We start from the raw sequence: 26,639 nt of genomic DNA on the forward strand, positions 1-26,639 counted from the left end.
GCTTAAAATCTTTGAGTATATTCTGAGACAGTTGGGAAAACTTGAATACAGATCAGTAAAGATGTTAATAAAAATTGTTAATTTTGTTTGGTGAGACAATGGCATGGTACTTATATTTAAAAAGTCATTATTCCAGAATAGGCAAATTAATACAGACAAAGTAGATTAGAGATTACCTGGGGCTGAGGGGAGAAGAGAATGGGCACTTATTGCTTATTGGCTACAGAGCTTTTGTTTGGGATGATGAAAACGTTTTGAAAAATAGATAGCGGTGGTGGTTGCACGACATTGTGAATACCACTGAAGTGTATACGTAAAAGTGGTTAAAATGGAAAATGTTATGTCTGTTTTGCCACTGTAAATCATACAAGTAAGAATCACTAACAGAGAGAATACTTAAAAATTGACAGGATAAATGACATGATGTTTGGGATTTGCTTTAAAATACTCAAACCATAGTCTCAACAACAAAAACAGTGAGGGTAATAGATGAAAAAGATTGGTAAAATGTTGATGACTATTGAGGATATTTCTGCAATGAAAACTTGTAAAAAATCATTTGGAGACTAGCCCTCATTCCCAGAGACTCCACCTGACATTTAAAGCCCTTTGTTTGGCCTCTTCCCTGCCTCAGGAATCTCCGGTCTTCACTGCTCAGCCAGCAGTGTGCTGGGCCTCTGTAGTGCTCAGAGCCCCACCCAAGCTTCTGTGTCTTTGCCCTTACATTTCAATTCTATGTCCTCCTTCCTATGTGGCTAATTCCTACTCATTCTTTAAGACTCAGTTCAGTCTTTCTGGAGCATTCCTAGGCTTCTCCAGGCAGGGAGAATGGCTCCCTCCTTCGGATTCCCATAATGCTGTGCTTGTATGTCTGCTACAGTTGATACCCTGAATTACAATCTTTTATTTTTGTTTCTGTCTCTCCACTGACATATGAGGTAGAGGAAACTTTCTTTCCACTGTACATCCTCCTGGACTATATGAAACTTTCATTATTGTTTTAGTTGTGTGCTTAAAATTGTTTTTAAAGGAAAAGATTGAAAGGTGGAAATGTGAATGCTAGATGTAAATCTGAAGAGTTGAGCGGGAACTTAGCAATGACTGCCATATTGATACTGGTGTCCTTTTGTAGACTGTGCTTTCTGTACTTTGTGACCACTTATGGTTGCCAATTTTTATAGTTCCAGCACCTATACCACTGGGTGCTCAGTAAATTTTTGCTGAATTTACTGACAAATCACAGCGTTTCTTTCTATAGGTTGCAAAAGCTAGCTATCCAGCTTCTTTGAGGGAGGGAAGTGGATGCATACTTTTTAGAAGAGACAGTTAATCTTCGGATATGGTTTTTCAGAGCAGCAAATAAGCAGCTGGAGGGATACCCCTGTGCCGGTAGAGTCTGTGGCTATTCAGCCAGAGCAGTGAGTGGTGAGCTGTCTGCAATTAGCTGCAGTACTCATCTTGCCAGTGGGTGGCGGCAGGCGCTCACAAACTTGCACCAGGACAGGCAGGCTTGATAGGAATCTCCTACTATTTCTAGTTTATTTTCTAACTTCTTGAAGCCTTCAGATGTTTGGTTGAAAGAACAAGGCCTGAGTCAGAGTCAGTAAGAGCCAGAAACTAGCATCTTGTTAAAGGTAAATGTCTAGACAGTGCTAGGTATTTACTAGGTGCTGGACTATTTCCAGAGCTCTGGCAAAGTCTTTTCTTCCCTAAATGCCTTCTGGAGTATGTGAATCCATCTTTAGTGCTGTCATCTTCTAGCCTGAGATTTGATACTTATGCAAATTCCAGTCATCTTGGGAGGATTTATACTCTAGGCTGTTTCAGGTCCATTAGCTCCAATATAGACAGAGATTGAAAACAGATTTTCATTTGGGGAAGGAGAAGGAGGAAAGAACTTGACCGTCAGGATTGACACATGTGAGAAGAAGATGGCAGGGCCTGCAGAAATAGGCTGCGTCCTGAGGGTGCTCTCTTCTGGTTTTCTCTAGTGGTCCAGCCCAAACCACCACTCCTAATATCCCAGTTAATAAGCAAGTCCTGATTGTGAGGCTACTAAGTCACAGCTCTGTGAAGGATTTGGAAATTTATGGATATAATTATTATATTTGTACAGGCCTAGAGCATATAATCAAACAAGAAGACATAATCAGTATTTAAAATCAAAAATTTTCTGAAAAATCCAAGATTCACATATGGATCATCCCTGCTCTGAAGCATTGTCATATAATCTAGTGGTCTGAGGCATAGGTGGGGAAGCAGTGTCTGATTATCAGACAACTGACCTTGAAAGGTGGTATCAGATGATGATGCTGTGAGCCAAATATCATGAGCAGACAATAAATGTGATGAAAATTCAGAAAAGGAAGAAGCCATGTTGGCCGTAGTCATATTAAAACAGCATATGTTTGCTGCTTTTTGCTAGCAGTGCCTCATATTTGCATAAATTTCAGCACTTCCAAAACTTGCATGTCATCTGATTTCATTAAATCTTCACAACCACCTGTGAGCCAAATATTATTAAATGAGGTAAAATACATAAAACACTTAGAATAGTAGTTAGTACATCACAGGTGTTCACTACTAAGATCACTATTAGCCTTATTTTATAAATGACACAACTAAGACTCAGAGAGGCATTACTTGCCCAAAGTCACACAGCTGAAAAGTGGTAGAAGTAGGCCTGAACTCGGCTTCCTTGGCTCCTATTTCTAGAACTCTTTCTCCATTATCCCATGCATAAAAGAGGGCGTATTTAAGCTAGGCTTGCCTGGTTTGGGCCAAGTTTTGTGGGGGAGTTAGGAGAGAAGTCTCTGAAATCGTATTCCTCAGCCTCACAAGCCCTAGTTGGTAGGTGGATGGGAATTGATGAAAGTATTCACTTCCTTGATTAACGAGTTAAATCTAGAAGCTTTTGCTCATTTTAGCAATAAGGGGAGATGATGGTTCATTACCTGGTCCATCAAGGAAGCTGCAAGCCATTAAACTTACATAGATCCTCAGCTGCTAGGCTTGTTAAGAAAAATGTTACAATAGGGGGAAATTGACAACACAGGCACTACAGATATTTTTAGTCTGTGTTTCAAGGATGTACATCTTGCGTTTTGTTTAGGATTGAGCACAAGGGGATGAATTTAGATTTATGTGACAAGACTGCCAATCAGAAAGTTCATATTGGTGGGGCATGGTGGCTCACTCCTATAATCCCAGCACTTTCAGATTCCAAGGTAGGATTGCTTGAGCCCAGGGGTTCAAGAACAGCCTGGGCAACATAGTGAGACCGTGTCTGTACAAAACAATATTTAAAAATTTAGCCTGGCATGGTGGCATATGCCTGTAGTTCCAGCTACTCAGGAGGCTGAGGCAGGAGGATCACTGGAGCTCACTCAGGCAGTCAAGGCTACAGTGAGCCATGATTGCACCACTGCCCTCCAGCCAGCGCAACAGAGCAAGATCCTGTCTCAAAAAAAAAAAAAAAAAAAAAAAAAAAAAAAAAAAAAAAAAAAAATTCCATACTGGGCATCTTATCTGCTCCTATCGTATGCAGGGGACTATGTGGGAAAACTAAGGGAAGCGGAGTAGTTTTCCGAAACTTTCAAATGCTGGTAAGAGTGGTATCATTTTTTTCTTGGGTGGGGGACAGTTTGGGAGTATCAGCAAAAACCATAACAGTGTCTGTTCCTTGCACCAGCGTTTCTGTCATAAAATAGTTATCCTATGGCTATATTTTTAAATGTAAGCCATTGTAGCACTGTTTGTAATAGCAAAAACAAGAAACTAGAAATCTAATGTGCTCACCAATATATAATGCCAATACCAATAAATGCTTACCAATAAATACTGTATGTCCTTCAAATGGAATTTCATGCAACTATTAAAAAGGAAGAAGCCCATCAATATGTGCTGAAAGCATATCACTAAGATATATTTTTAAGTGCAAAAAACAAAAATTTTAAAAAAATTTATGTAGCATGTCATATGTATATGTTTGAAGCATATATGTATGCAGGTATATCCACACATTTTTCCCCCTCCACTGGAAGTATATGCTTATAATTGATAATTAGAAGTATATGTGATAAGAGAGGAATGGGAAAAAAGAACATTTTACTTTTTGTTTTATCCTCTTATATAATTTTATAGATAGATCGACTAGTTTAACCACACAATATACTATTTTTTTAAAAAATTTAAGCCTCTCTAAGGTAACACAACCAGGAAAGGGTACAGCTAGAATTCACACCCCAGATTGTGATTCCAGAGCCCATCCTCTGGATTCCAGCACACTGCCCTGTACTAGTGTTCTCTTAGTATCAGGAAATACTTCTATCATTTGCTAGCAAAGTACACAATTTTTCATGAAAATACCTAGAATCAAAATGTCCCAGAGCTTGGAGCTGCAAGAATGTGCTCATTCTCCAGAAGAGGGCTCTGTACCTCATCTGCCGGCCATCTTGGCTCCTTTTCTATAAGGTTGTGGCTCAGCCAAGAGAGGTCAGTGACCCTGGGCCAGGAAACACACACTGAGATTTCCAACAGGACAGATTACCTTAAGGAAAAGGCATTAGGATAGCTAGAGAGGTGGGGGAGGAGGGAAGGCATGAAAACAGTTCATTAGCCAACTTGGTCAATGGGCAGGTGCAGGAAGTGGCAGAAAAACCCAGCCAGAATCTATAAATATACTTCAATATCAGTGTTCAAAACCCACAACATAAATGAGTGAATTAAGAAACTTGGCAGCATTTAAGCACCTAGATGTCAACTCTTAGTTCTAGCCTTAACTTCCATGAACTTTTCTGATTTGGGCATGTTATTTAATTGTCCTGGGCTTCAGTTTCCCCATCAGCCAAATGGACCACACTATCTCTCCTGGCTCCTTCACAGAGTTGTGAGGAACAACTAGGGCAAGGAACATGCTTTGCAAATGCACGGCATCGTACCAAATGAGAGGTTATTGTTAATGTCTCTGAGATTTAACTCACAGAAGGAGAGCTATTTTGAGACAGGAAAATAGGAGGAAGCATCAGAAAAGCATTGCTGATAACAAGGTAGACATACCTCACCAATGAAAGAAAGGGATCTCATGGGTCATTCACTCCAGTTCCTCCTTTTTATAGTCATGGACACAAACCTGCAGACTCCAAGGTCTGTAGAGAAGTGATAGTGCCATACTAGACTCTATTAGTTAAACCTGTAAATAAAATGCAATAGTAGCCAAAGAAATATATATACTACAGGGATATACTACAGGGCCCCTGCCTGAGGGGCTCGCTGAGCTGTGAATGTTGATCAGGGTCCTGGAAACAAGCTGGTGTGAAGCTTAATAAGAAATTGGGGCAGAGGTGGGGGATGGACTTAAGTGGTCCAGCTCCAGGATGGCTGAGTGCCTCAGAGGAGCAATTTGAGGGTGGCCAGGGACTTGGATAGGACAAATGACAACTTCCTAGAACGGGGTGTTCCAGAACCCATAGAGAAAAGGAAACAGCCTGGCCTCGTCCAGGGTAGTTGACAGGAACCAGGGTAGGAAGTATTTGTAGTGGGACTAGCGCTCACATCATTAAGTCCCTTGTGAGTGGAAGAAGGAAAATGGGAACAAATGCAATGCAGCACACACAGGGCAAGTCCGTTTTTGTGGTGGTGTGAGCAGAGAAGGAGAGGCTAGATCAATAGAGGGAGACAGTGCCTGCAATGTGAAGGGCAGTGGGCTCAGAGTGCCACAGACTTGGCTGTGAATACTGGCTCTGCCGATAACTTGCTATAGGGCCTTGAATACACCATTTTCAATTCTGAATCTTGGTTTCCTTGTTTCTGAAATGAAGATCTTTCTCTGTATCTTACATATTGTTAGGACTAAATGAGATGTTCTTGAAAACGACTCGCATGTAATTCCTAGAACATGATGCTCAATAAATATTGGTTTATTCCTTTATTTTGGGGAGAGACTCCCAAAAAATTTCCAATGAAATATTACAGTTGGAAATTTCAAGCACTGGAAAAGCAAGCTCAACCTACCTAACAAGTAGAGTGTGGAAAGGCCCTTTTGACAAATGGAGAACCAGCCGAAATGGACAGATAAGGAAATCTAATGTAGGGGGGGCAGGTTAGAAGCAAAGTAGGAATTAATATAAGTATAAAAATATCTGCTTATAAGGGATTAATTACTTATTACAAGGGATTAATTAATGCATTAATGTGAGGGTCCTCTAGATCTGTGACAAACTGGGAAGATACTGTGTACTGTGTAACTCACCTTGACCCATTTTCTTGACTGCTCAGAAATATGGGCTAAGTTTTGTGTTCAAATGCAGTGGCTTTCCTCAGTCTTTTCCCGCTACCTTCTATTTTGATCTAATTAATTTCCTCGCATTCATTGATTGTTCCTTAATCCTCATTTTGTTGGTTATATTTTTAAATTAATAATGGCCTCGGGTCCTCTTTGCATGGGTATGAAGAAGTAAAGTGATAACAGTTTCTTTAAAAACTAGAAATCCAAGGGTGGATACCAAATAGAAAACCATAGTAAAATGAAGGATCAAGGAAAAAAGGAAATTATAGAAATGTATAAAGCTGACCTAGCCTTTACTAAGAATAAAATTGGGGAAATCCTTATTTCTAGATGCGTTTTATAGCCAAAAGACCAGAGATGTTATGACAAAACCCAATAATGAAAGGATGTTTTGTATTATTTTATAGATGGGTAAATTGAGGCTAAAAGAGAGGAAATGGTTTGTCTTGTGGTGATCTCATAGCAGAATGAGGTTCAGAACCCAGGTCTCTTGACCCTCATTCTGGAGATCTGTCTGCTGTGGTCCTCTTCTTTGTAATAGTAAATGTCTGACTTTAAATACTTGCCCAAAACTAATTTGTGTGGGTTTATTCCTTTCTCCAGGGCCAAGTGCTTTCGGGGCAAAAAAGTCCTTGGAGATTATGATATCAAGGTGGAACAGGTAATCAGCCTGAAGCCCAGAGCTGCATCTGCATCATCACGGTTTCCTCTTGGCATGCCAGAGTGAACCATGTCGTTCTGCTGAGTGGAATACTGTGTCCATCATTGGGTTCTGGACTCTGCATTTCCTCTCTCTCCTGTCCTTTCCCCAGGACCTTTCTCTCTGTGAGGCATGGTCCTGGAGTCTGTGTCTTTTCATTTCTCTGATTCCTTTTTATGGCTCTGGTGTCTGTAGATGAGCAAGCAGTTTGGTTCTTAGGACCCTCTTACAGTGTAAGTTTCCCAGAGTGAGGAAAACCTTAGAGGAATGTCTTCCCAGGACATTGCACTTTACCTCCATATTGTTGGTGGCAAGATACTTCTTGGTAGGCGCATGTCTGCCATTCAGGTATGCTGCCCCCAGTGATGGTTCCTCTGGGCCTGAGGCTATACTTTAGAGGAAACATAGAAAAGAACACTTCCTTAATACAGTGAAGCACTGAAAGCCCTTTTTTCTTTTTTCTTTTTTCTTTTCTTTTTTTTTTTTTTTTACCTTCCTCCATCCTTTGCTTCATAATAAATAGTGATTGGGTCCATTTGAGGAAGAGGAGGATGTTCGGTTTCAACAATGCATGTATTTCCTATATGATAAAAGAAGTTACTCATCATTCATTATACAGTGTGTTATGATTTACTGACTGTCTTCAAACAACTTGTTAGATAGGCAAGATTGATAAAAATTATTCCCATTTTATAGATTGGGAAAACTGAAACCCAGAGAGGACAAGTAACTTGCTTAATGTTTTATACAGCTGTGTAGGGGGAAGTAGAACTAAAACCTAGTTGGCTAAATTTAAACCTAGTGCTTTTATATTGAAACTGATAAAAGGACACTTGTCTCAGTCCACATTATCGCTCTGTAGAGAACCAGCACAAAGGATGCTGGGCTGGGAGTTAGAGGACCGGATTTTTGCTCCTTTCTCTGCCAATGATAAGTTTTGTTTGTCCTGAAAAGTTACTTAACTGCTCTGAGGCTCAGTTTCCTCCTTTGGTAAATGGGGATAATTATCTCTGTCCCACCTTCATCACAGTGTTGCTATGAGAATTAGACTAACTCAGTATGTGAACATGTTTTGAAAACTGTATATAAATGTTCTGTGGTGGGGATGTTGCTGCTGCTATGTAGAGGACTTGCCAAAGTCAGGATTGTGAACTTATTCCCCTGTTATTATTTTCCAGGCAGAATTTTCAGAGCTCAACCTGGTGGCCCATGCAGATGGCACCTATGCTGTGGATATGCAGGTTCTCCGGAATGGCACAAAGGTTGTCCGGTAAGGGTCTTTCTGAACTCAGGGTCATTGTGACTGTCTCCAGAGTTACTACCTCTGGCTCAAAGAGGTGGTTTCTAAGTCAGGTGTTGGAGTGAGATAGCAGTACTATGTATGGTATACAGAACTTAATGATGTGTGTTCGGCAAAAGTAGTAGAAAAGGCAGAGAAAGCCAGCTTCTCGCTGAGCTTAGTCCAGTGGTAGAGAAAGCAACTTAAGCTTCACAGACTCAGAGCTCACTTAGAGAGAACTGGATTCCTTATAGGATTATTTCCCCCCACCCCTTCAGCCAGTGCAGCTCCGTGCTTTTATCCTGCACACATTTCCGTTGGAAAACAGGGTACCATTGCTTTAAAACAAACAAACCTGAAAATGTCTGATGTAGTTCAGCCTTCCATTTTACATTGATTTGCTTAGGTTCCCCTAGTGAGTTGTGGCAGAGCCGTGTCTTCTGTGTGAGATCCCTTGACTCTCCAGCCTGTATTCTTTCTATATTCCTCCTTCCTGGGAACTCCTAAGTCTGATAGAAAAACTAGGGCTGGAAGAGACATGGTGGGTGGAAGAAAATAAGCAATTATTGAGCACTTACATGCCAGGTGGTATGCTGGATGCCATATAGATGTGATGTTGTCATACTCACAGAATTTTGTGAGGGAGGTAATGAGAATTCCAGATTGGAAGGTGGTCAAGCGGGGAGAGGGGGCGGTGGGAAATGGTTTCAACAAGTGTTATTCTTCCCAGGAGTTCAGTATGGCTTCAGGTTTTCAGACATCAGTCTTGTTGCAAGAAGAGATTTCACCTCACTCTTCCCTACCTCAATCTACAGTAGCCTGACAGGCTTCCAGTGTCCAACAGGAACTGGGTTGGTGACAGGAAAGGCCAGACTGGAGGTGTCTGGGACCTAACAACAGGAAATATGAGCTTATCCATTCTGAAGATCAAGGAAGAAGACAGAAAAAGAGATGTCCATCCGGGTGGGGAGTGAGCTCAGGTAGCTCCTACAAGAGAAAATGGATGGGCTCCTCCAGCTGTAGGTAGAGAGGGTAATGGGGATGCTTGAACATAAGCAGGTGGTGACAGAGAGGCCCAGTAGCAGGGCAAGAATAAAGGCAGGCCTTTCTGGGTACCAGGGTAGGAACTCAGGGGCTGACCACAGTGTACAGCTCAATTCCTATAACTGGGGTGCAGGATTGGAGTTGTATCTCAGGCATACAGCTGGTGCTAACTTCCCAGAACTGAGACACAAGAAGATCAGAGCAGCTCTAACAGATGCCATGTTTCTGTTTGTTTGTTTGTTTAATAGATTGAGGGGATTCTTGTACAGATTTGTTACACGGGTATATTATGTAATGGTGAAGTTTGGGGTTCTAGTGTTCCATCACCCAAATAGCATCATATCCAATAGATAATTTTTCAGCCCTCATCCTCCTTTCATCCTCCCCTCTTTTGGAGTCCCCAGTGTCTGTTTTTTCCGTCTGTATGTCTATGTGTACCCATTATTTGGCTCCCACTTGTAAGTGAGAAATGCAGTATTTGATTTTCTGTTTCTGAGTTATTTCACTTAGGATAATGGCCTGTAGCTCCACCTTTGTTGCTGCAAAATACATGATTTTATTTTTTTAATGGCTACATTGTATTCCATGGTGTGTACTATATATACTTTCTTCATGCAGTCATCCACTGATGGACACTTAGGTTAATTGCATGACTTTGCTATTGTGAATAGTGCTGCAATAAACATATGAGTGTGAGTGTCTTTTAATTTGATGATTTCTTTTCCTTTGGGTAAATACTCAGTAATGGTATTGCTGGGTCATATGGTAGTTCTACTTTTAGTTCTTTGAGAAATCTCTATATTGTTTTCTGTAGAAGTTGTACTAATTTACATTTCCCACCAACGGTGTAAAAGCTTAAGTCCTCTGAGTGGCCAAAGAAGGCTCCTTCCACCCTCACTTTAAAAGATTAATCTCTGAGCCTGGGTGGGGCTGGGGCTGGAGTGGTGGGCAATGGCTGCCTGGGCAGAGAACCAAGTAGGTCATTGTATATCATATGAATCTACTGAGGCTTAGCGCCTTGGGAATAGATGCTGCCACAGAACTGACTCTCTGGGAAGGTGGGGTTTCTCTGAAGCTCAGGCATGAAAACAGGGGCCTTGGTCCTCTGGAATAGCCGTGGCTAGAAGCTTTGCTGGCTAGAGGGGAAATGCAGGAGCTTTCCTATGCATGGGAACATTCTGTACTCTCAGGGCTTCCTGTAGCTGTTGCTCAACCTCAGTTCTGCGAAAAATATTTGTACCCCTCCCTAGCGTCCGCTTTGGAAGAATAACATTGGGAAGTCTGGCATCTGTCCTCAGCCAGTCTGGCCCCTTGCTCTCCTGGGGGCCTGATGAGGGCATTGCGTATTTTAAGGAGCAGCTTTAAGGAGTCAGAAAAGGACACTGAGATCAGGGACCTCTGTGGCAGTGTGGTGAAGGCAGCCAAGTACTGTTGTCTTCAGTTTTCCAGGACCTGCTTTGAGCTCCAACTCAAAAGCTACAAGGAGCTTCAGGCTCTTAACTGCCTCATGTAGTCAAGGAAAAATCTTTTTCACTTAAGGTGTGAGAGTCTAAAAGTGTTTCTTCGCTCCTAAGGGTATTTGTACCTTAGAAAAAGGCAATGCTTAGCCCAGAGGAGAGAGGGAATGTCAGAATTCTGTTCCTCAAATCTCCTTTGGAAAGTACCATACTATTGGCCAGGCATGGTGGCTCGCACCTGTAATCCCAGCACTTTGGGAGGCCAAGGTGGGCAGATCACTTGAGGCCAGGAGTTCAAGACCAGCTTGTCCAACATGGCAAACATGGCAAAACCCCATCTCTACTAAAACCATAAAAAATTGTTTGAGTGTATTGGTGTGTGCCTGTAATTCCAGCTACTTGGGAGGCTGAGGCACAAGAATTGCTTGCACCCAGGAGGCGGAGGTTGCAATGAGCTGAGATCGCGCCACTGCACTCTAGCCTGGGTGACAGAGCAAGACCTTGTCTCAAAAACAAACAAACAAACAAACAAAAAAGGAAAGTACCGTAATATCCCATTTCCCAGTCCAGAAAGGAAGAAGAATAATGAAATTACAACCATTGCTCATGTGTGCACTCCCAGCGCTTTGGGTGACTGAGGTAGAAGAATGACTTGAGCCCAGGAGTTTGAGACCAGCCTGAGCAACATAGTGAGAACTCATCTCTCCAAAAAATGAAAAAATTAGCCAGGGGTCATGGCACATGCCTGTAGTCCTACCTACTTGAGAGGCTGAGCCAAGAGGATCACTTGAGCCCAGGAGTTCGAGAACAGCCTGGGCAACATAGTAAGACCCTGTCTCTCCAAAAAACAAAGAATTAGCTGGGCCTGGTGGTTTGTGCCTGTAGTACTAGTTACTTAGCAGGCTAAGGCAGGAGGATCACTTGAACCCAGGAGATTGAGGTTATAGTGAGCTACGGTTGTGCCACTGCACTCCAGCCTGGGTAACAGAGTAAGACCTGTCTCTAAAATAACAACAGTAAAATGAGGGGCTTGGACTAGGTGGTTCTTAAGCCCTCTTCTCTATCTTGGGTTTTGGAAATGGGAACCAAAATGATATATGGCCTGAAGTGCTGGTTAATGGCAAACCTGCCTCTACCTTCTTGCCAGGTCCTTCCGGCCAGACTTCGTGCTCATCCGGCAGCATGCATTTGGCATGGCGGAGAATGAGGACTTCCGCCACCTGATCATTGGCATGCAGTATGCAGGCCTCCCCAGCATCAACTCACTGGAATCCATATACAACTTCTGTGACAAGCCATGGGTGGTGAGTGAGGCCCCCTTCCCCCAAGTAAAAGGGTAGGATCCAGGCCTTACATCTCCCAGGTCCCTAGGAGGGACTCAAAATGCAGTAGGCCCCAGCCCCAGGAGGGTCCCTACATCTCCCAGGCCCCTAGAAGGGTCCTTAAGATGCAGTAGGCCCCAGCTAAGAGGATGTGAGAGGAGCTTCCCCTGGGACATGGGGGAGGGCAGGTCATCGCAATAGCACAGCATCACCTGTCACAGGCTGGGCACCTTTGCTGCAGAGTGGACCTTTGGCCTCACAACAAAGTCGTACAAAGATACCATGAAGAAGCCCTTATAGGTCTGTAGGCTCTGCCCTTGGCCATAGGTTGCAATGATAAAAATGTCTGTTTCTTGCCTCCTAGAATGATCAAACTTTTAGAATGGCCTGAGCCCAGTGACAACCAAGGGAATAGTCCAACTCAGAGGTAGTGACAGAGTCCTACCAAGTGGTTAAGCAACCTGAAAATGAAATTTATCCACATGCATGTGAATCAAATACTTATGAACTGGAAGTGTCCTTGGAGATCATCAAAGCCTAACCCTAACTCTGACCTTAACCTTTCATGATAGAGATATGAAAATTAAAGAAAGAAAGTAAGGTGTAGAAAACTGCTTACTGTAGGATGCCAGTTTCTTAGATTTTTCTACATTAATTTCATTTAATCCTCACCTTACAAGGAAGATATTATTATCATTATTATAACTTTTTACAGAGAGACAAGACCCAAAAAGGATTAAGTAACTTGCCAAAGTTATAGTGCCAGGATTTCTCTACATCCCACTGCCTCTCCCATTGATTGAGGCTCCTATATAAGGAAGAAACTTACCTGGTTTTCTCTTTCTTGGCCAACTTGGAAATCTAGGAAGGCAGTGGAAACTTCTAGGCAGATAGAAAAAGTGGGGCTAGGAGGGAGAGTGACTTATAATGGCTTTGGGGGCACTCTGGCTTCCCCTCCGACTACTGAGGGGACCCAGCTCCTCTGCTGGCTCTGCTACTCCAGGCTGACCCTCTCAGAAGTAACACCTACCCCTAATCACATCCTCATTGGCTTGCAGTATGCAGGCCTCCCCAGCATCAACTCATTGGAATCCATTTATAACTTCGGTGGCAAGCCATGGGTGGCAAGTGAGGCCCTCTTCCCCCAGGTAAAAGGGCAGGATCCAGAGGAGGGACTTCTGGACCTCAAGATGCAGTAAGCCTTTCTTGTTTTGTAAAAGTGGAATTTCAGCTGTCACACACCCTGGATTGCCAAGGTTCCTGGCACTTATGGCTAATTGTGAAGTTTCTGAACTCCACGCCTTTACACCACTCAGAGAGCTGAAGGGTGTGTGTGTGTGTGTGTGTGTGTGTGTGTGTGTGTGTTAACCAAACACATCTGTCACCTCTGCTCTGTGTGTGTGTGTGTGTGTGTGTTAACCAAGCACATCTGTCACCTCTGCTCTTAATCTTTTTTTCCACCCCGGAACTAACAGCTTTCTTTCTCCTTTGGAAGCCAGGGAGAGCTTGGAGTGTAAGAGAAAGATCAATGGACAAGGAGTCAGGAGGGCTGGGAGCTGCCACGGTTAAGGAGGGGGTTGGGTTCCCAAGCTCCACTTGTTCAGCCTTTCCCTCTGCGTGGCCTGAGGCATCTGGAATCGTAGATTCTGCAGAAACACGCTAATAGAGTGTGTGATTTTAGTATGTTGCTAATCACAGAAGAGCATATGTGAGACCTTCACCAAGTGTCTTTTTTGTGGACCTCCCTTTTCTCCTCAGTCACACGTCTTTCCTACTGCACACATGTCCTAACCCACATGCACCCCTGGCACTTGTCAGAAGTGGACTCTCTTAGCCACACAGGGTGATCCTGCTATTAGCAGCTTTTTCTGGGTGATTTCACTACTTATCAACCCTCTGACTGAACCTGTGCCCCAGTTTCTTCATCTCCAAACTGGGAATAGTAGTAGCAGCTGCCACCACTTTGACAGCCTGGTTGTTACGGGCTCGTAGTATATGGGTTCTCTTAAAGAAATTTGTGGCCGGGCGTGGTGGCTCATGCCTGTAATCCCAGCACTTTGGGAGGCCAAGGCAGGTGGATCACGAGGTCAGGAGATCGAGACCATCCTGGCTAACACGGTGAAACCCCGTCTCTACTAAAAAATATAAAAATACAAAAAAATTAGCCGGGCGTGGTGGCGGGCGCCTGTAGTCCCAGCTACTCGGGAGGCTGAAGCAGGAGAATGGCATGAACCCTGGAGGCGGAGCTTGCAATGAGCCAAGATCGCGCCACTGCACTCCAGCCTGGGCAACAGAGTGAGACTCAGTCTGAAAAACAAAAAAGAAAAAAAAAATAATTTGTTCCCTGTTTTCTTTTCCTAAACTGTGCCAGAGGCCAGGGCAGGAAGAATGGGGAGAGCCTGTGGCTAGGGCTTTGCTCCTCCTGGGATCTGGGATCTGGTGAGGGGTCACACTCTCACCCATTCACAATCTGAGCACATTGCCTTGGGCACTGCATGAGAACAGCAGGGCACCCTGGCCAGACCCCAAGTTCTCCCTTCAGTTTCACTAAGCAGCTGCCACATGAATGACGTTTTACATATTGTTCTCTGCTTGTTCATGGGAGTGGACAAATTTGGTGATTGTGAGGGGAGGGTCCCTCTCAGTTGATGACTTTGGGTTGTGTTTCTCAATATCTTTACTGTGACTGCTATTGATGTGAGGAGATACTTTGGTTGGGTTGGAAAAGGCTCTACCTTGCACGACTCTGTCTCTGAGCACATTGCTGTCTCTGAAGTTGGTCAGGGCAGGCCACTGGGATTTGGGGAGCAGAAGTGGACCGGTCAGTGAAAGCAGCATTCCAGACAAATCAAGAATGGCACCACCCTTTATTGCTGCCAATCTATCTGAAATTCTGTCAGTTTTTCTGGGTTTTTGGAGACAAGTGTACCAGAGTTAAATTAAATCATTTAATTTCCAGGAGTGATAGGCATGGGGACACATTACTCAAATGGATCTGGAATCCCATGTTTTCCAAGAAATCTTTCTTGATTCATTCGATGAGTGGTTATAATGGACATATCTTCCTATTAATTGCCAACAGCACCCCCAGCTCCCAAATTCATTCTTTTGTCTATGTGTAAACAGCCCTTATCAGATGTTACATTTGTTTAATTGGTGACTCTATGGCTGTGATTTAATCTAAATTTCCAGGGAGGTATGGGTTAGATGCCAAGCTCACTACCTTGAGCAGACAGGGACTGCTGGAGAGGAGAGTGGGATGAGCTCCCTGAGACCCAACGAGAGCCTGGGAACTGGCTGTCATTATTGTGTTGGCTGTTGCAGGGCTCTGGGAGTCTGCCACAGGCTGTCCTGGCATCCGTGTGGTGTCTGTGTAACTCTCCCACATGCTGGAAAGGTAGGGCCCCACATGCCTTGGTGCCATGCCAGAGCGTGGGCTGCAGCAGGACAGAGGTCATTTGGCAGAGCTGGCATTAGCTCCCCAGGGATGTTGGAGAGCCTTGGGAGCCCAGGCAGGTGTCCAGAGGCAGAGCAGGAGTCCAGGCCCAGATGGGCAGGTAGGACATAAAGGTCAGATGAGCAGGTGGGGAGAATCAGAGAAGGCAGGAAAAGTCTGAGGGTTCATTCTTGATAGTTAAAGCAAATTGAAGGAACAAAGACAGCGAGGACAGCAGGGTACAATGGTGAATGCACCCAGCAAGGAAAAGAGACCTGAGTGCTCTTGCAGTGCAGCCCTGACTCCAGAATGTAATCCAGGAGCCTGCACTTTCCTTTGCTCTCCAGCCTCAATCTCAATTTGTCAAATGAGAGGGCTGGTCTAGAGACTCCATAAAGTCCCTTTTGACAGTGATATCTTAGGGGCTTGAGGGTCCATGAATCATCCTTTCAGTCCTGAAGGAGGCTCTAGAGCTCTAGAGTCACCAATTGTTTGTCACTAAAGGGAGGGACTCAGGAATTCCAGTGTTTTCCAGCATTTCAAAAATAACAAAATTATATCTATACCTACAAAAGGACCACAACAGAGGATCACTTAAACTGCAGTTTGATAGCAGAGTTTGGGGGAAATATAATAAAGAGATATTATTTATGGTACAAAGTTTGAGGAACTGATAACATTTAACCCTCCCATTTTATATATGAAGAAAGTGAAATCCAGAGAGGAAAACTCGTTTGGCCAAGGACACCTAGGAAGTTAACAGAACAAGAATCAGAAGATTTCAGTTTTCTAACAACCCAGTTCCAAGCTTTTACTGCCCCAACCTCCTCTTCCCTTCCTGGCTTATGTGCCAGCATCGCTTGCAGAGAACAGGACCTGAGCTTTTGAAAAATGTTCTAGTCTTCCTTTCTCTGATAAGTAGATTTCATCTAACAGCTTTCCCTTCTAGCCACTCCAGACACCAGTGACTGAGTGTGAACTAATCCAGTAGCCCTAGAGAGATGTGTTTCCTCTGCTGATGATGCACTGGGGATGGGAGTATAGGTGTGTATGTGACGGGATTGAGCAGGAAAGTCCTGTGTTTCCTGTGGAAAGGGCATAGTTTCTGCAGAGCCTGAAAGGCAGCTACTTGCAGGAATAAGGAGAGTTATGGATTGGAAATGAAGGGGCCTTGCTATGAACCTGGCTTAATTAACTATTGTGCGACCTTGGGCAAGTGACCTCTCTGGGCCTCAACTTCTTCATTTATAAAATGGAGCAGCGTGGGGGAGCCCAGCTGTGCACTAAGAAAACCTTTCAACCCTGACACTGTAAATATGTGTACTTTGCCCCTTCCCCATGGAGCTATTCCAGTTTCTCATACGTAGGCAAAGGGTCCAGTAAGTTCAGTCCCTGGTTGGGTAGTAAGTCCCAGAAAGACTGGGCCTGTGTATCCCACATACCATGACCATTCTAATCTTCCTGAAGAACTTCATTTTATGACGCCTCCTGCTGAAACTCTTGGTGGCTCCATACTGCTTACCGGAAAAATCCATCATTCTTTTGCCTGACATTTGAACTTCCAAGAGTTGGCCCATGTTACCTATCCAGCTTCATGCCTTGCCATCACTCGGGGATGCAGATGTGGAAAGTTAGAGACCCAAGTTTTACTTCCAACTTCACCTTGCAGTTCTGTGACTTTAGGAAAGTTTTGTAACCTCTCTAGGTCCCATATGTAAAATGAAGATGATAAAATAGTTCATCAATTTGATTTGAAACACCATTACAATTGAGAAAGGTAATTGAATTTTAGCTCACTCATTTTCCCTTCCCCAACTAATGCAGATCATATCCTTGGGAATAGGAATTGTACACTTCTTTTATATCCTCACAATGCTTAGCATAAAGTCCTCCACAGAACAAAGGCTCAATAAATATTTGATGAGTTGATGTTTTGCCTGTTTCAGAAGTTATCTAAGATAAGCGTAACATTTGCTTTCCTTTGCAGTTTGCCCAGCTGGTCGCCATCTACAAGACACTGGGAGGAGAAAAGTTCCCTCTCATTGAGCAGACATACTACCCCAACCACAAAGAGATGGTAAGTGGCTCAGTGGGGATATTAGTCTTTCTGCTGTTTTCATTTTGCACTTAGCCACCTGGTGACTGTGGGGCTCTGACAAGGGCCTCAGCGTCTCAACCCCAAAGACTCCACTGGGTTGAACTACAGAACTTGTGTGGCTGGAATAGCTAGATTTTAGCTGACAGCCTCTTGTCAAATTCTGGAGATAGAATAGGGAAGAACAGGAGTAAGGGCAGTTTAATCAAGCTGAGAGAATAACAAACTTCTGGACCAACAATCAGATCTCACTGCTTTTGAGTCCCAGCCCTGACTGTGCCACTTGTTGTTGAACAAGCTACATTTCCTCACTGTGTGCAGTTTCCAATAAGACGGTCAAGTGGGCATAATTATCCTTGCACAGGATACTCTAATAGGGTACATACACAATTTAAGTGAGAGTCATTAAGTAATAGCCTCTGGGAAAGTGTGAAGCACTCTACTAGATGTAGGGCATTGCTCCTACTATTATTAATCCCCTGACTCTCCCATTCCCCTGGCGCTTCCACAACTGTGATAAGGCTGGGTTAATATTGTGCCTTCTGCCATCCTAGTAAGTCAGAAGGAGCAGAGAGATGGGACGGTTGGTTGGTAAGGAGGCTATTGCCAATGTTTTTCCTGTGCAAATGTTGACCTGGAGCTCAAACTCCCTTCTTCCCTGTCCCCACACCCTCTGCCCCAGGCTGGTGTGATCAATTGGTGATCTTGCTTAACCCACCAATGGAGACTCCCTGCAAAGCATTCCAAGTGGAACAGAGATTATGTTTGTCCCCGCCTCCCCACTTCCTTGGCCAAAAGGGGTCTCCGTTTACACCATTTCTGCAAATCAAGAGCCTTCTTCTGACACATTGTCTATGACCCTGTTTGGCAGCAGACCACATATCAAAAAACAACCTTGGGTCTTGAAAAGAACCATCTCTGTCATCTTTGCCAGAGCTTCCCCAGGGAGAAGCTCTGAAACTTTAAGCTCTTGTCCTTAATAAATCCTAGAGGCCAATATCAGGACTTTTCCTTTCAGGGCAAGCCAGGAAGCCTTGCAGAGGCTGAGGAGCCCTAAGGGTCCTTTGGTTGGGAAATCTCAGGGAGCCCAAGACACAATGGTGAGAGTACTCAGCTGAAGGGTACAGGGGGCTCTCTGGGGATGAAAACTGGCTTTTTCCTGCTGTAAAATCTAGCAGGGCTGGCCGCTGGAAAAAAATTGCCTCAATTGCCAGGTATATTCCCTACCTACCGTCCTTTCCCCTCAAGGGCCTTTGTGCTATTTCTCTCTGGTGCTCTATCCTGAAATTTGCCCTCAAGAGAGGACCACCTCTCTGTGGTGTAAGAAGCCAACAAAGGGGGATTTCAACTCTATAAGTAAAAGGCTTTGTGGCTTTTAAAAGGTTCTAAAATAGGAATGAAGATGTTAGTAATTCAAAAAGAGACAGAAGAGAAGCCTTATGGACATCAGTTGAGGGCGTTAAGGAGAGTTAACCTGGAGAGGTAGTACCTATTCTGAGACAATAAGTGCATTCTTATTCAAAGAGGTGCTGACCAGGCAGGACCCTCTGCCAGAAATGCTGTAGATGGGATAACAGCATTGGGAGGCAGGTTAGGCCATTCTAACTCTCACATTGAGTGATTCCGTGTCCCCCAAATGACTCCCCCAAACAGATGAAAGTGTATCAGAGGATTAGGATGAGTTGAGACAGGGGAAGTAGAGGATACACAGCCACAGTATGTTGTTGTTTTCATTCCCGCCAGTCAGTCTGTTTATGATGCTGTCAACCCACCTTCTGGTATTGTACATCACAAGGATATACCATCTCATATGTATGACATTCACCATTTCTCCCCTACCAGATCGATTAAGACAAAGGAAAACACGTTTTCCTTGGGAGGAAAGAGAATAATCCTGGCTTTAGAAAACAAACTAAGCCAAAAGAAACACTTGCAGTAACAGCTACAAGGCTAGACTAATGGGGTTTGGGAGGCAGGGGCGACAGGCTGAGGGCAGGGCAGAAAAGTCATGGCCCCTTCCCTGCCCTGACAGTGGCCAGACCGTCCACTTGGCACTTCTTATTAGCTGGCAGCAAGAAGTCAAGTGGTAATGGCCAAAGCTCTGCAGGGGAGGAGAACCGGCTTGATCTTCAGGACTCTTGAAGGGATGTGATGGTCACTGGTCCCTACTAGGGCTGGATGATGTCAACAAACTCCTTCCTGAGAGGCAGGTGGCCCCGGTACCAGCTGCAGGTGCCGTCAACATGCTTCATACAGACATAATGCTGAGCCTGGTAACCATAGAGCTTTCGTTCCAACAGCCAGTCTGTCCAGAGGCACTCATTAGGGGCCGAGATGATACAGGGTACTGTATAGCAGGTAGTGATCTAGAGTCATGGCCACACAACATTAAAGTGAGTATGGTGTCCTTCTTTTTCCATTGCTACCTTTCAGGTTCCTACATACCCTGCCAGCCCATCTCAAATGCCCCTGTCTTATCAAGCCTTTCCTAGTCCCCAATCTTCCCCTGGATTCTCCTTCCCCAAGGTTCCCCGTATTCAATATTGCCACTTAGTGGCATCTCTGGAATCAGACAACTCTGAGGGTCCTTACTCTACCACTGACCTTGAGCAAGTCACTTCACTTCCCAGAGCTTTCATTTCTTCACCTTAAAATGGAAATCTTAATTCTTCACAAATATGTTTTGGAGACTAAATTAAACATTTACAGTAAATTTACTATTATAGTGGCTGGCAAAGAAGTGACTGTCTTTAAAGGGTGGCTGTATTACAGGTATCTCGTTCTGCTTCCTATGATGGCCACCTTCCCAGCCAAAGTGTAAGTACTTTGAGATCAGGGCCTATAGACTATATTGCTTTCTCATCCCCAACTTCATACAGTGCCTGATCCATGGCAGATCTCAAGTATAGTCTAGTAAGTGAATAAATTCATGCATGAATGAAGGCTCAGAACCCTTCCCCCATCCCTAAAGACTTAGGAAATGGACATTCCCTTACTTGGCAGCCACAGTTCAGATGGTAGTGATGATTCAGACTTTCCCTCTGCACCAAGGACAGGTCCTCCCAGGGCTCAATGTAGTTGCACAGATGGATGAAGACTTTTCCATCACTGAGGACCTGACCTTCAAGGGGAGATGGAGGAGAGTCAAGCATGAGGATTCTTCTCCCGGAGCTCCAGGGGCCCAGGTTCTTGAAGAGCCCAGAATTGCAGCCTCCCCAGTGACTTTTTGGTGGCAGTGGTGGCATGGGACTCAATAAAGGGACCAAAAAATAAAACTACTATAATCTTTCTAGCAAAAAGATAAACAGATTATATTTGTATGAGACAGAGTTATAGGATCTGGTGAAGGCCTTTTCATTTAGCATGGTACAGAGAGAAGAATGTGGTCTTTAAAGTCAGAGTCTGTGTAGGACCCCCCCTCTTTCTTTTCTGTCATTTACTAGCTGAATGATCTTAAGGAAGTTGTATAACCTCTCAGCTGGAAAATGAAAATTATAAAGTTGTCAGATTAAATGAGAGAATGTCTATAAAGTTCCCAGCACAGTTGTGGTCCCACAGAAGATATTCAGTAAATAATAGGCCCCTTCCCCCTTTCCAGTCCTTCCTAGTATCTGCACAGGCCAGTCTCCTGCTCTAGGTTAGTTAGTCTTTCCCCTTCCCCATAGGACATTTCCCCCTTTTTATCTATGAAATTCCTTTTTGCCTTTCAAAGACCCTTTCAGTGCCACCTCAAAGCCATCTCTGACCACCTAGCCCATACCTCTTTTAGAACCTTAGTCGTTCAATCATTTACTCACTGAGTGACTACTGTGATCTAGTACCAGAAATACAGATATAAAAATGACAGGATCTCTGCTCCCAAGGAGCTTACAAATGAGTAGGGTTGATAGATAAGCAGGGGAAATTACACTATCGTGCAGTTCTATACAAAGTACAGTATAAGAACAAAGGAACATACAATTATTTCCATCTATGGAAGGGGCGTGGGACAAGGAGGGTGTATCAGAGGAGACTGTGCTTGCATTGGGCCTTGAAGGGATGAGTGGGAGTTCACCTGCCAGACAGGTTGGGGGAAGGGCTTCCTGTCATTGCATCTATCCTGTGCAGAGGCAGGGGGACACAGCCTGGCAGCATACCTTCTGCAACTGCAGGTAGCTGAGTTCAGCTCTTGGGAAAGTGAGGGGCTGGGAACTGACATTGACAAATGACAGAAGACAATGCTAGAGAGGGCAGCAGTGTTCTGGTCACAAAGAGCTTTCAACACCAGGCAGAGGAGCTTGTGCCTTCTCCTGTAGGACATGGGTGCCATTGATAACTTTTCCGTAGACTAGTTTTTTGTCATTTATCCCCACCCTCAGTTAGACTTGACCTCCCCAAAAGCAGAGAACATGTTTCCTCATTTCCCCTGATTTACCTCCATGCCTGGCAGCAGGCTAGACACACAGAGGGTAGGTGCTTAGGAAGGAGGTGGGATAACAGAGTTTGAAAGGGCCTGGTCTGCCAGACCTGGGAACTGCAGGGCTCAGTAGTATGTCCTGCCTCTGCCTGTCCCATCCAGGAACTCCTCAGTTCTGCACAATTTCACATCTTCAGAGCTGGGAAGCCCTTATCATTGTAGCCTCCAGTGCCTATGACTCATCAAGAGCCATGTCTGGACAGTGAACTCTTTTGAGGACTGTGCCTTGTTACTGAATCTCCACTCTCCTGGCCAAGGCATGGCAGTGACTAAGTGGTCATTCATTGCTGAATGTGTGGATAGATAGTGGAATCCCTTCACCTATTCCCTCCCCCACAGCTGTGCTTTTTCTTTCCCTTGCTTTCTTTCTAAATATTGTTGTGTGTTTTCGGGCCAGTTTAGATCCCACTTACACAATGAAGCTTCCCTGATAGTTCACAGCTACCAAACAGTTCTATTCCCTGAACTCCAAAATAATTTAATGTTGCATTCATTTGTGGAGTCATATACTTGTGTGATTCTTTAACTGTTCTATCCAAACCAATTCAGTATGGAGGAATCCTGCCTGGGCCCAAGTTCACAGAGACAGAACTATGTTAGACTCAAGCTCCTATTAGGTCCTGTGGAAAAGGCAGAGTTGACCTGCAAGGAGCAGTTTTAGAGAGGAGATTTTGACTTTGCCAAAAATCTGATACTAATTTAAACTATTTGAAAATGGAAGCAGGTGCTCTATACTGGGTGAGCAACCTGTCCTTAAAATAGTGAAACAGTAGCCAGGATCACTGTAATGAGAACTCTTACATTTAAAGGGAGGTTACAAGGCTCCTCCCAACTCAGAGGTTGTCTGTCACTAACACAGCTCTGTTTTATGTCCAAGAAAATGCCACCTGGCTCAGCCTGCTGCCCAAGGAAGACCCTGGCTCCTTTCTCACTACCTTCCCTAGGGCAGAATCTATTATATTAAGGCCAGTTGCTGGTCTTTAACTTACCAGTCAAGAGGTACTGCTTCTGGCTGTTGGCTTCTAGTTTCACACCACAGAGGGAAGAGTCAAAAGGTGTATAGATATACTGAACATCCTTGACTTTCTCAAACCCTTTGAACATCTGACAGGCAATTACAAAAAAAAAAAAAAAAGCAATATTGAGTAAGTGAGTGTACTACATATATTAACAGGCAAAAATTTCTCATTTCTCAGCCTAAATATTTAAGCAGAAGTCCAGTTCAGGATTTTGTGTCCTCAGATGTCCCTACTGGGTTATTTTCTGTCTTAAAAAAAAACAAACAAAAAAACACCTAAACCTTGGTTTATTCCAGTAGGTACCTGTAGTGGCACCATACACCAGCAGCTGTGGGACCAGATGGACGCGGAGGCCCTCCCCTGCAATATCCCTGGGATTCTATGGGCTTTGCCTCCAAATCTCATCCAGTTCCACTTCAGCATCTAGACCCAAGGATCACTGAGCCAGGCCACCTGAAAGTTACCAGCCCTCCCAGAACACAGACCCCACTTCCTCTATCAGCCTTAGGGGCTACACATCCCAGCCTGCCCCCATGTACCTTTATCTGTTTGATTTCATACCGGAGCATTTTTTCAGTGTCAGCAGGGTCTGCACTGGCAGGAACTACCTTCTCACTGGAGATTTTGGCCCGAATCACTGCATAGGAAGAAAAAAGAGGGAACCTTTAGCAGCTGGTGGGGGCAATACACCTGAGGTCTGGATGATCCAGGGTCCCTGAAGAAGTCTATAGGGCAATTCTTGGTTTTGGTGTGACCAGGTTGTAAGCAACGTGATGTGTGAGAAGGGGGACCTGGAAACGCCTCCTCTGCAGTCCCTGGAAGTTCCAAACCCCTCAGGCTTATTAGGTTCTATAAGCGCTAAGCTCTTTCTGCCTTTTCGAACCAGTTAGTCTGGAGAGCTCTAGTTCTCCATAGCCGTTTGTGCAGTGGGGCACAGGGTAGGAGTCAGAGTACAGAAGGGAGGAGGAGCCCCTTCAGGGCAGTTGGTGTGAAGTTTATTGCTGTGGTCAAGGCCTCCCAGCCTGCCTACAGTTGACATTAGTAAATGTTTATTGAATTCATAAATGTTCTGACCCTGCACTGAGGTATTGCATCTCTTGCCATTTGAGCATTAATAACCAAAAACTGTTGATGACGTTCTTCCTCTGTGCCTGGCCCTGCACTAGGCACTAGGCCCATAGATGTGATTAAGACAGGGTCCCCATCCTGCAGAGCTCTTGATCTAGTGCAGGGCATACTTGTAAAGAACAATAGCACAGCATAGTAGGAGCGCTAAGACGGTTAGATGCTGAGGCGGCACCAAGGAGCCAGGGAGCCTGCAGAGAAGGGGAGAGACCTAAGTTAGACCTTGAAGGATGAGTAGGAGTCTGCCAGGAATTTAAGGGTGTGAGGGAGGGCATTCCAGGCAGAGGGAAAAGAAAGGACAGAACGTGTGTGTTGCGGTAGGGGCTTGGTGGCAACCTCAGTTATAGGCCTGGACAGACACGGGTAGTTATAATGCAAGCCCTCTGCCCTCCCCTTTCTGTCCCCAGTCCAGTAGTTCAGAATAATCATCAGATAGCTCCGGTGACACCTTGTTCAGTGACACTCCATAATTGCAGTATGGCCAGAGTGAGGGACGTCGCTATGAAAGTCGCTGACGCAATCTTCATTTCCTTATGAATCAGTCAGGTTCTGCGCTTGCAAGGTTGCTATGGCGCCTGGTCCTTCCCGACCCATCAGCCTCAGCAAGAGGCAACCGGTCGGAATTTGAGCTCCTCCCTTTTCCTCTGGACTCCTGGTCTACTGCTGGCCAGATACTAATCCCCCCACAACCACCCCCTGCTGTGGACCTCGCGGACCTCGGACTCACCAAGTGCCGAGTGGCAGATGTGCTGCTGAGGGTGCGCCGGGGCGCAGCTGCATGCCTCGCCCAGCCCCGGGGGCCGCAGCAACGCCAGCAGCCGCAGCAACAGCGCCCAGCTCGGCGCGGGCCGGGGGCTCCCAGGCATGACACTGCAGAGCCCGACTGAGCCTGTGAGGTCTGTCAGACCGAACAGCCCCAGCAGGGCTCCTTCCCAAGGCCGTCGTGCCCCTCGCCCCAGGCTTTATGAGGTGGCCCTAAGGGCCAATCCCGCCCCGATGGGCTCCGCCTTCCTTTGGCTCTAGGCCACCCGCAGCGGCAGGACCCGAGGCTCTTCCGACCTGCATACTCAGTAAGATGCAGAGGGAAGCCAGGAAAGAGGCCCTGGCCTCTGTTTCCCTGCCTAAGTCATGAAGCGGTCTGGAAGTAAAGGGAAAGCACTGGGAGAGGGGATGGTGTCAAGGGCAGAAAAACGGAAAGAGCCACAAAGACAAATGCATGAGGACAGAAAGACTGAGGGCTGTGATTCAGGCAGAAAGAACAAGAGTGAGGAGAGGCACAGACAGAAAGAGTGAGACAGGCAGAGTCCCAGAGAGGCAGACAGAATTACAACAGGCAAAAGAGACAGTGACAGAGAAAGACGGACCCCTTGCTGAGCTGCACGCTGGGAATGAGACGAGCTACTCAGGGCTTCTTTCAGCTGCAGGAAGTGCTTTCAATGCCCTATTTATGAGGCTCCAAAGCAACAGCAAACAGTAATAGAACAGGACAGAGAAAGTTGGGGTGTGTGTGTCTTGGCTCTGTTGCCTGGGGGGTGGGGAGAGATGTCAAAGCAGCAGCCAGTGCTTTAGAAACCCTTTCTCACTCCCAGAGCCTCAGACTCTCCAGATAGCTGGAGACAGCGCTCTTGGTGTGGGTACAAAACACAAGGTGTCCCATCACTTAGAGCAAACCTTGGACCTCAAAGCCCTCTTGAGGCCCTAGGCTACACTAATTTTTATTGCATGTCCCTTCTCACTGGAGACTATGTCATGTTCTAGAAGGTGGGATAGCTTAGAAAACAAAGAAGCAGACTGGGCACAGTGGCTCACACCTGTAATCCCAGTGCTTTGGGAGGCCAAGGCGGGTTGATCACCTGAGGTCAGGAGTTGGAGATCACCCTGGCCAACATGGTGAAACTCCATCTCTACTAAAAATACAAAAATTAGCCGGGCATGGTGGCCTACACCTGTAGTCCCAGGTACTCAGGAGGCTGAGGCAAGAGAATGGCTTGAACCCAGGAGGCGGAGGTTGCAGTGAGCTGAGATTGTGCCACTGCACTCCAGTCTGGGCGACAGAGTGAGACTCCATCTCAAAAAAAAAAAAAAAAAAAAAAAAAAAAGAGAAAACAAAGAAGCAGGGGACTTGGGAGTGACTGTGACCAGAGCCTTGTCTGCTGTTTGAGCGTAGTGTTCCAAGCCTCCAAATCCCAAATCTCCATGGGATTATTGCTGTGGGATGTTTCCACGTGGTGCTGGACTGGATAGTGGGAGGCTGGATTCCAATTCTGACTGTCACTATAACTTTGTGACTTTTGCCTCTCTGGGCATCAGTTTTTTCTCCATAAAGTAGAGTTGAACTATGTGATTTCTAAAGCCCTTTGACGTTCTGTTTTCCAGCCTTGACTGGCCTCAACCAGGAATTCTGAAATCATCAGGCCAGA

The 26,639-nt window shown here is 45.1% G+C and overlaps 2 protein-coding genes across 2 annotated transcripts in view; one reads left to right on the forward strand and one right to left on the reverse strand.

Moving 5' to 3' along the window:
* The first annotated feature begins 6,892 nt into the window (after positions 1-6,892).
* The window catches only part of SYN2 (synapsin II), a 50,170-nt gene continuing 30,423 nt past the window's right edge, over positions 6,893-26,639 (forward strand). The window contains exons 1-4 of the mRNA XM_011983589.1: positions 6,893-6,947; positions 8,165-8,256; positions 11,914-12,070; positions 17,512-17,601. Coding sequence (XP_011838979.1) covers positions 8,222-8,256; positions 11,914-12,070; positions 17,512-17,601 — 282 coding nt within the window. The 5' untranslated portion in view covers positions 6,893-6,947; positions 8,165-8,221. The remainder of the gene's footprint in view (positions 6,948-8,164; positions 8,257-11,913; positions 12,071-17,511; positions 17,602-26,639) is intronic.
* TIMP4 (TIMP metallopeptidase inhibitor 4) lies at positions 19,344-25,595 on the reverse strand. The gene is made up of 5 exons (XM_011983588.1): positions 24,947-25,595; positions 23,634-23,731; positions 23,065-23,179; positions 20,616-20,740; positions 19,344-19,985 (listed from the first exon to the last, which is right to left on the reverse strand). Exons 1-5 carry the CDS (start codon positions 25,083-25,085, stop codon positions 19,788-19,790), a joined length of 675 nt encoding a protein of 224 aa, XP_011838978.1. The 5' UTR covers positions 25,086-25,595; the 3' UTR covers positions 19,344-19,787.

Source organism: Mandrillus leucophaeus, unplaced genomic scaffold (genome assembly GCF_000951045.1).
Source record: "Mandrillus leucophaeus isolate KB7577 unplaced genomic scaffold, Mleu.le_1.0 Scaffold252, whole genome shotgun sequence".
Lineage (NCBI taxonomy): Eukaryota > Metazoa > Chordata > Mammalia > Primates > Cercopithecidae > Mandrillus > Mandrillus leucophaeus.

Bases quoted from the DNA above. Each gene is read 5' to 3' on its own strand.
- TIMP4 (XM_011983588.1), bottom strand. From the start codon at position 25,085: ATGCCTGGGAGCCCCCGGCCCGCGCCGAGCTGGGCGCTGTTGCTGCGG. The intron at 20,741-23,064 runs GTAAGTTAAAGA...CTCCCCTTGAAG, and splicing joins GAAGCAGTACCTCTTGACTG to GTCAGGTCCTCAGTGATGGA. The intron at 19,986-20,615 runs GTAAGGGAATGT...CCATGACTCTAG, and splicing joins ATCTGAACTGTGGCTGCCAA to ATCACTACCTGCTATACAGT.